We start from the raw sequence: 10,000 nt of genomic DNA on the forward strand, positions 1-10,000 counted from the left end.
GGAATGAAAGCACGTCTGACCAGTAATTAGGAGGTTTGAAGTTCGATCCCTTAGTCGAAGCAGGCTGATCTTTTGGGATCCATTATTTCTTTTTCTTTCTTTCTGCTTTGTCTAGAATTGTTTCCTGCTGACTTTTCAGGTCTTTATCTTACAACAGTGCCTGCTCCCTATTTTGTCATGTATCACAGGAGTAAACGATTTTTGACCAAAAGATCGATACTGTGTTTTGTCATTGAATGATAGTGTAAATAATATTGTGAATGAATAATCAATGACAATTCACTGTACTCCCCCGCAATACCGACAACAAAGATACAAAAAAGCAATGCCCTCGCTTTCACATCTCTTCGATCCAGCTAACAGTCTCCCACCTCCTCCCCACTCTCTGGTTTTGCTTGAAAAATCGATATTGTGATGCTATTTTAGGATTTATTTTCTCTTGGACTATGGAGGATTTCATATCTCTCTTTAACTCACTCAATCCTAAAGATTTTTGCTACTTTTCAAAATGGGAAAAAATGTATTAAAAATGAGCATGTGCATAGATAGTCTTATTCAGCTATCATTAGCATGTAAAAACTAAAAACAAGAGCTTTGATACTACGCCTATAATATTTTGTCTCAGAAAAATGTAATAACTAGGCATGGGTTAAAAGTAACCCGGGTAAACTACGGATATAGTCGGTGTTAGGGTTTGGTGAGTTAAATAAGATTAAATGTCACGTTTGTAATTAGAATTGATTAGAAAACCAGACTCGTTGCAAAATTGTAGATCTATATTTTGATTAATTTGGCGACTAGATGCACTTTTTTATTATCGCGGAAATAAAGTTTGGAAATAAATACAATTTATTATAAGTTATTTGAAACTCTAATCAGAACCAGATAATAGTTGCTATTTGATGAGAGAGAGAGAAACAGAAACACACACACACACACACACACACACACACACAGAGAGAGAGAGAGAGAGAGAGAGAGAGAGAGAGAGAGAGAGAGGTGGGGACGTAAGATAATGCATTCTTAAGCACATGAGCACTAGTGTGCGTGTTCCTGATGATCTGGATTGTTAAGCCGGCGGGGGATAATAATATATCTCCTGTCAGGGCTACCATTGAAGGACAGGTCAAAGGATATAAAAGCCAGGCTATGAAGTCTTGTAGTATGACACTCGATTTCGGATCGGAAGGTCCTGCGTTCGAGCCTCGCTCGGCGCATAGTTGAGTCCATGGAAAAGGCTCTTAACTCACATTCTCCCACCGTACTAAGGTGTAAATGAGTACCTTGCCGTTAACAGCGTTGTCTCTGTCGAAAAAAAGGTGTAATATCGCCTAATTGGCGTCGTGTCTCGTTCTACATGTTACGTGTTGCTGTTTGGCCAGGGATTCTTTATAAAGCGCTTTGTGCACATTTTGTGGATATTGCGCCCTTTGTGCACATTTAGTGGATATTGCGCCCTTTGTGCACATTTAGTGGATATTGCGCCCTTTGTGCACATTTAGTGGATATTGCGCCCTTTGTGCACATTTAGTGGATATTGCGCCCTTTGTGCACATTTAGTGGATATTGCGCCATATAGAAGCTCAAGTTAACACCAAAGTTCGATCTGCATCATTGCCTAGAAAGGGGAATAGCACAAAAGACACTCAGTAATTCAGTATCCGTCAGGACATACTTGTGTATGTGCTTAGGTCAACGACGTGGGTGGGTCTTTTGGGGCATCAGATTAATGTAAGAGATCCTCATTAGAGCCCGACTTATCTTCGTGGTAACTGATTGCCCTGTGTCACAGGGAGTAACTCTTTTGTCTGTCGAACAAACGAACGAGGCTTTATGTTTCGTATATTATATCCTCTCGTTTGGATTCAAAATTAATCCATATTTTGAAATAACATTTTGTGAAGAATTGTTAATTATTATCTACCTGTTGCAGATTTATACACATCCGAAAATTGTATTGTATCTTATTATAGTTACTTTTTAAAATGCAACAATTGATCCATGAATTGCATCAAAGTGTGAAGTTGATTATTGCGATATGGATGTCAGTATCGTTGCTTTCATCAGTGTAGTTGTTATAGGCAAGGGTTTGTTAAACCGCACCGCGGTAACAACAGGAGATATTGATTCAAAACGTGAATGTAGACATGGCAATTATTAATGATGAGCTATCCCATGCCAGTGGTTCTCAAACTGGAGTCTTCGGTCCCCTTGGGTACCTTGAGGCCATTTGGTGGATGGGAGGAGGGACGCGAAAAGGTTGCGTTTACTATATTGATACTTTATTGTCATATACATGATAGATAATACTTTTCATCCATTTCTTTAAAGACAAAAATTAAACTGTTATATAAACTGATTGCTTTAAAAATTGAATTTTCACACTCGTTCCCTCTTCAGCAGAAAGGCGCAAATAGTTTGTTAACAGGTATTCAAACCGCACCCAAAGTTGTAGTGTAAAGTGTAAAAACCAGTAACCTACCCTCACAGTTATATATTTAGAATTTGATTTTTAAATTAAGTGATAAAATCTGAGTTGAAATATAGTCTTTATAGAAGAGTGTGTTACTAGCTGTAACCATTGTACTTAAGAAATTAATTTTCGTTATCTAGTTCATTCCAATATAATAATTGATTGACATGATGGCTCAGATTTTAATGATGACGTCAAGAAGTATGTGTTAGATCATTCCACAAAGCCATTAACGACATATCAACAGCAATCAACACTCCAGATACATTAATCAAAAGATATAATGTCACATAAAGTGCACATTATCAAAACCTGACGATACAATTAACCTACATCTTTCCCCATTCCCAGTCTACATCTCTCCCTATTCATAAGCCCAGGTCAATAAGCCATTGAAAAATTTTGCCAATTAATATAATAAAACTGAAAACATAGAAACACTAAATAGAGGAACGACGTTGACGCCACTCAGCTCTTTGTTATTATTTTTAGACATTCTATTAGTGAATTATATCACTCAGACTATACGCCTCTAATGTTACACACAGATTTTGTGTGTTGATAGGTTGTCTTTGGCTGACAGATGTTGTGTGTATTTTACCTAACGCTCGTCATCAATACAATATCATTAGCAGTTTAGAAATGCATATACTTATTTGTTTATTAATTAATGGAACACTTACAGTGATAGCCTCATAGGCATTTTAAAATGTTCTCTTTCAACTTTTCAAAGCTCGCTAGAGAATAAGATTTACAGCTCCATTTGCTTGTGAGTCATGCCCTACTGATTTAGCTACCCGGTCAACAACATATGTTAAAAATAATGTGTATTGTATGTCACATTTTCCTCAGAATTTTGTTTTTTCGGCCTAAACTTTAATAATCTGTTGAACATTGAATTCATTGTTAGCTCTATGTGCTTTTATATTTCGTCCTTGTCCGAGTCAGATTTTTTATTAATGGCGCGTGTTTTTCTGGGTATTATTCTCAGCTGTCCCTTTATGCTTTTGGACCGTTTTGATGCCATATCAAAATAGTTTTCTTCTTTAAGACATGTAAAAACTAGTACTCTAGATGTAAACAAGTCACGCACCACAAAGTACCTATGAGATGAATTCATCGTTTTTCAAAAAAAAAAAAAAACTCTCATGCTGACACACTAGTTCCGGCTATTGATTATGAGTTCACGTCATACTTGTTTCCGAATAATAACAATTCGCTTTAACTGTTATAAACTTACCACTTATGTAGTTTCCATTGGATTTTGAATTTATGATCTATGCATATTATCTACATCATGTCGCAATTACCAAAGACTGAAATTAAATCTCTAGTTTTAAATCATTTGAAATAGTGATTGTATACCCAATATTTTCCAGTTAACAATGAATGCTGTTTATATAACTGAAAAAAATGTATATGCATGAACGTTTCACAGAGCCTATAAGGTCTTAAAACATATTAGGCTCTTAAACAATACGATACGATACGATACAATACGAAATTTCTATCGGTTCCACTCTCGTAAAGCTGCGAAAAGAAGTCTTCTTGTATTCAAGAGGAATTGTAATTTCACAATCAACCATGTGTATGTGAAAATGGTTATCGAAATACGACAGAGAGATCACCAGTGTGGAAGGTCGTGGTAGGGAAAAGGATCCTAGACAACTTTGATATGGATATCATCCAACGATGTATGGGACTGGGTGAGAGTAAACATTCATCCGACAAAATATCGGGCGTCTGATAATTCGGGCAGAAAAAGGCCCATGGGTCCTGGACAGAGGAGCATTGCTATTTTTGGAGTAGGTGAAGATACTGAATATTTAAAAGGATGCCATGTCATTTTTTCTTCTCTGCATCATCTGAAAGGTAGAGAATATAATTCTGGGGTCAATGCAAAGGTGTTTGAAGACTGGCTAAATACCATTTGCTGTCTTCCCCCGAAGCACCCAGCTGTATTGTTTTGGACAACGCTACCATTCGATGGCCCATGATCACTTCAAGGCTCCAACTTTGACAAAATAAAAGCTGATATGATTTCATGGATTCAATCAGGCAGCACTACACACATTCTGACAATTTATCAATGGGCTAACTATACTCCTTAGTAAAAAGAAATGAACTAGAAAAAGTTTTCAAAGCAGACTGTCTAATCAGGGAGTTTTGACACGAGGTTGCGCAACTTACGCCATATCACGGTGAGCGCAATCCAATAGAGGTCATTGGGCCTAAGCAGAGGCAAAGATTGAGAGGAGAAACACCAAAGTTACTCTCACCGACGATTCAATAAATGATATAACAAGGGAAGACTGGGAAATGGCATGCTCCAACCTTCGCAAACTAGAGAAGAATTACATTTCATTGGACAGAGTCGTTCCATTTTCATCATCCTTGTCATCAGAATGTGATGATTGCTGCGTCCAGTATTTCTTGGTTGTTGTCGCTTTTGTAGTTGTTGTTACTGCTGAACAAATGTAAATATTGGTGGAAACACTGTATCATAAATTGATGAATTTCTACTTTTGTCCAGTTTACAAAAAAATTAAATATCCTCTTTGGCATATACACAAGCCATTTCTCAAAATTTTGCAAACAAAATAATGTTGGAATAGCGTAATTTTCATTTTCGTTTGTTTCATCAGTATGTGTATTGACAGTTATAAAATGTAGATGTCTGATAGTTAAAATTGCCATTTGTTGCTTCATATTCAAATACTGTATGTATATCGTTTAAGTTTCAATTTACCGAACATTCCATTTTGAGGAATTCCTTCAAAATGGATAAGCGGAAAATTCATAATTTTGATAATGTAAATCTTCTAAGAATTACGATCCTTACCTGTACGCGATTTTAATATAGCTGTAATACGCGAAATCCTTTCCTATTGTTTTAAGATTTATGAAAAAAATTCTTCTTAGTTAAGACAAATTGATTCAGAGGTTCATACAAATTTTTTGCAGCTGTTGCATTGAGGGACAGCTGAGAAAAAAGAAGAAAAACACGTGCACTTATTAAAATTCTGAGTATAGTTGCTCGTAGCTAGTAGATGAGCTGTGAAATCGGGTGGTCATTGATAATTAAATCCATCTTTTCATGAGGTATTTTTTAAATATCGACCACTTGTTTCATAAAGTTAAACATTTCTATCAGACAGTCTTTACGCCGTAATTCACACCCACCCTAGGATGTCTTAAATGCACGCTCTATTCTTATAAACATAAAAACCCACACAACAAAAACAAAAAAAATCCGGGCAATGGAGAGTGTCACACTGCTTTAGTTGAAAGAAAATGGTCAACTGACCCTTTAGTTCAATTGGGACACGCCATCATCTTACCTTCAGGTCATACCATAATATTACCTGATTAAGACACTGACAGTTTTACTTTTTATGGTGTAAAAGTACACATTATAAGGAAAACATGTAAATTTCCAGTCATGCAAAACTTCATATACCTATATACTCTTTTTCTCAACAGATGTTGGTTTTGATGTAGGAAAAGACACACCTGTAAAATACCTTGTGGTACAGGTACATTACAAGAACGTGAGCAGCTTTCTTCCACCAGGTAACTGGAATATAGTATATGCCTGTTTGACATTCCCATTCAAGCATTCACTTTTGATCATGAACTTACTGTGATTAGGGGGAGGAAGAGTAGTGAGGGTGTTGAAATTGCTGGATTCCAAGCCAAGTATTTCCAATATATCCCTACCGACATGCAGGTCTGATAACCCAGTTCATTGTGGGCTCATTGTTGCAATGGAAATCTCCAAAAAAAAATGACGCAAAAGATTGTCCATTACAACAATGTTAATCGAGGCCCATAATTGGGTTCGGATGTCAGACCTATATATATATATTATATTATAATTATATATATATTACATTGGTCCCAACCCTTTTGGAGGATGTCATTCGAGCCATCTCAGCTCATAATTTGATGTGACATAGCTCAACTTTTTTCTGTCTTTCTGTCTTTAACTGTCTGTAACCATCTCTACCAACTTTGACCGACTGAGTGCTTTGCACAATATTTAACCGTTTGCATGAAATAATCACGACAGACATCCATAATCAGCCCTTGATAGATTCCTTCAGTGAATGGCAAGGGCTCTAGAAGTACATCCCAATTTTTCTCACTCATTAATTTGTCGTATCTTAAAAATTGTATTGTTTCAGAATAAAACGGCACATGGGACCGGCGTTTAGCTTGGTTCTGCATCATTAAATGGATAAAAACATCAGCTTGTTACCCTTTGCATGGGACACAATCACGTCAAGGTGGCGAGAGTTAACACCCTCGCTCCCAAAAAACCCCCCAAACAAAACAAACAAACAAAAAAAAAAGAATAAAAGAAATAGAAAACAACATCAAAAGAAAAAAACCCGATCATGACAGGTTTCCTTCCTCGTAGGTTGAGAAATCTATCAATTAAACTATCGGGACTCTCTTTTTTCGTGAACAATCATGTAATATATAATACTGTGGACTACAAAGACTATGTTTATACCTTTCCAGAGAACAAGCTTGACAACTCTGGATTGACGATAAGGACCAGCCCAACAAGGCGAGTAGACATTTTTTAATTTAATGATTATAGAAGATGCCAAAAGGAAATGCAATTTATTAAGAGTGGGCTAGGTATGTTTATTGATATTTATTATTAATCTAAATCCCCCCATCAAAACAAAAAATAGAAGCAAAAAGAAAAACAAAAAACAAAACAAAACAAAAACAAAACAAAAACAACAACAACAAAAAACAAACAAAACAAAAACCTAGAAAAAACCCCCAACAAAAACATAACAAAACAAAAAAAACCCAGAAAAAAACAAAGCAAAACAAAAAAGACAAACAATATAACAACAAAACAACAAAAAACCCACCCAAAAAACCCAAACAAAACAAACAAATAAAAAATACAACAGATAAAAATTAAAAACCAAAACAAAATAATAAACAAAGAACACACAAATATACAGACAACCATTATAAATGAAACTTAAAAAACAACATTGGAATCTTTTTTCAAAGTCTTCAAGCTTAGTCTGAGAATAGTTACTAGGATACATCATAGTGTCGACAAGATATCAGCTATATTTAGATTTAGAAAACTTCGATTCGGGAGGAAAATGCGTCGGTTACGAATGACAGAGGCAGAAAGGGCCCTGTTGCTCTTGACAATGGCTTTACAAACCTGCAAGATAAGTACAGATCGTCGGAAATACACATTTTTGTGAGTAAAAACTAAAAAAAAACCCGAATCTAATTGAGCTCACGAGTTGCTAGTGAACGGAGACTCGAACTCGAAGGGTTCGCCTCAAAGAACAAAGAAAAATAAAACGACAAAAAAAACAAAACAAACAAAACACAAAAACGAAAACAAAACAAAAACAAACAAACCCCAAACAAGGCAGACGATTAGAAAATAAAGTGGAGACAAAAGTTCTTCTACTGACGTGGTAACTGACTGAAATAATGTTATTCATCAGAACAAACTTTCTGGGGTTTTTTTAGGTTGAGTTTGTTTGAGTTTCAATGAGACTTTCATTGGCCTAAATATAGAATTGACACTCGACCATGGACATTATTGTAGTCTGATCAGTAAACAGTCAATATCACGTGATTTGATTCATCATGGCAAAAGTAAGTTCAAGTATGAAACGGAACAAAATATTATCTATACGGATGTTTAGCTAATTTCCTCTTTGGAAATCTTTTGCGTTGAAAGTATGAGGGCAGGTGTCTTACCTTCCATCGTATACTAGAGAGCTTGATGTTACCTGCACAAAATAACCGAATTAGTTACCGTCATTACAACGCCCACTTCAAGGCGATAGCCTAGCTAGTCAGAGACTAGAATGCGTTCATAAATTTCAATCTTTCAGTCACTTACTTTCCTTAGGTTTAAGACCAGCAAGTCATTTACTAGACGAGTAAATAACTAAATCTAGTCCGTTAACATAAAATTACGCCCTGAACACTTTCCATATTGACTGTGTCAACAAATACTGGATTATAAATTCCGTCTTTTCCATGCGCTTGAGTCATTGACGTTTAGAAATTGGTGTAAGCAGACAGACCCATATTAAAATATCACGATAAAGGCTTTCAAATATCACTGCATTCATTTTAACCAGTCGGTATCTTTACCATTTCGTAAGCAGACTTTTTGTTTGGTGTATTGACAGCGAAGCCACCCGGATTTCATTAAAGATTGCTCCTATGGCGTAAACAGGTCTAAAGAGGTTAGCAGTTATTGTTTTATAGAAGTTCGATGTCCCCGTCAAAAGGTTAATGTTTGTGTTCAGATTTTAAGGGCCGTTCAAGTGTAATCATACACTTCAAAAGGGGGATGGTCTTTTGTCTCTGTAAGAAACGTGTATGACAAGGATGAGGACAATATGTATCATAACACACATTTTACTGTTTCCATGTATACAAACTATTTAGATTTAGAGGTATTGTTTTACATGAAGCATTAAATTAACCCAGGCAATGGTTTCTTCTACTTTCAATTTGAGGTGTTTTGTCATTTCAATAATCTAACCATGTTACCACTTATTACCACAAAATCTATCAACTATTTTGATAGCTGCATCATGAAAAAAGGCACCAATGTTGCTATAGAGGTGAGGAATTATATTGGACAGAGTCAAGGCTGGCACAATAGATATTGAGAATGTATTTGAAGGGGTGAAGTGGACATTGGCAAAGGAAAATAGATACTGCAATGAAGTTTTAATCGACTTATTTTGGAGTCAAATCCTGAAATTAGTTCCTGAGTCTAAACTCTCTCACCCTCCATACTCAACCATGACACCTGCTACAGCCACCGCAAGTACAACTTCATTCACCAGCCTCAACTTCTATCCCTAAAGCAGGAGCGACCAACCAGCCTTAAGCACTGTTTTGACTCGCGCACCGGGCGTCGTGTGGCGACATCTGAGGGCAGATCCTGGTTTTCTTCATTGTCGTTGGTCGATCGTTTAGCTCAAAAAATAAATAAATCATGCTATCAACAATTTATGGGATAAATTTATTGACACACACCATAATCGGATACCTCCCTATCACCAATCATAAAGACATTTCTAGTGAAATATCATTAAAAACGCTAACGAAAAGGAGAACGACTTAAAACTATTTTCAGAGCTGGTGAAGGAACAATAAAGTTTTCAGAAAAAAATACACCAAAAAAAAAAAAAATAAAAACCACCCCAACAAAATACCCCCCCCCAAAAAAAAACAAAAAAAAAACAAAACAAAAAACAAAAAAACAAAACAAAAACAAAACAAACAAAAAACCTCAACGACCCCCCCCCCCTCCAACAAACAATATATACAAAAAATTGGAAAAGAATAATTAAAAGAAGGTTAATTATTTGCCAAATGAAATTGGCATGCACAAGTGTTCTTATCCTAAAGTCGGGAGGCCCACTATAGAAAAGGCTCAGCCTGGAATTTTAGAGGCCTTGAAAAAGATTTTGAAGATAAATCTGATTGGAACGGATAATA

The 10,000-nt window shown here is 36.0% G+C and overlaps 1 protein-coding gene across 1 annotated transcript in view; it reads left to right on the forward strand.

Annotated features, from left to right (window-relative positions):
- The window catches only part of LOC144964190 (putative peptidylglycine alpha-hydroxylating monooxygenase 1), a 60,563-nt gene that overhangs the window by 38,182 nt on the left and 12,381 nt on the right, over window positions 1–10,000 (forward strand). The window contains exons 6-7 of the mRNA XM_078898168.1: window positions 5,957–6,046; window positions 7,001–7,049. Of these exons, the coding sequence (XP_078754294.1) occupies window positions 5,957–6,046; window positions 7,001–7,049 (139 nt within the window). The remainder of the gene's footprint in view (window positions 1–5,956; window positions 6,047–7,000; window positions 7,050–10,000) is intronic.

The sequence above is a fragment of the Berghia stephanieae genome, chromosome 2 (assembly GCF_034508935.2).
Source record: "Berghia stephanieae isolate SIO BIC M18660-M18661 chromosome 2, UCSD_Bste_1.3, whole genome shotgun sequence".
Lineage (NCBI taxonomy): Eukaryota > Metazoa > Mollusca > Gastropoda > Nudibranchia > Aeolidiidae > Berghia > Berghia stephanieae.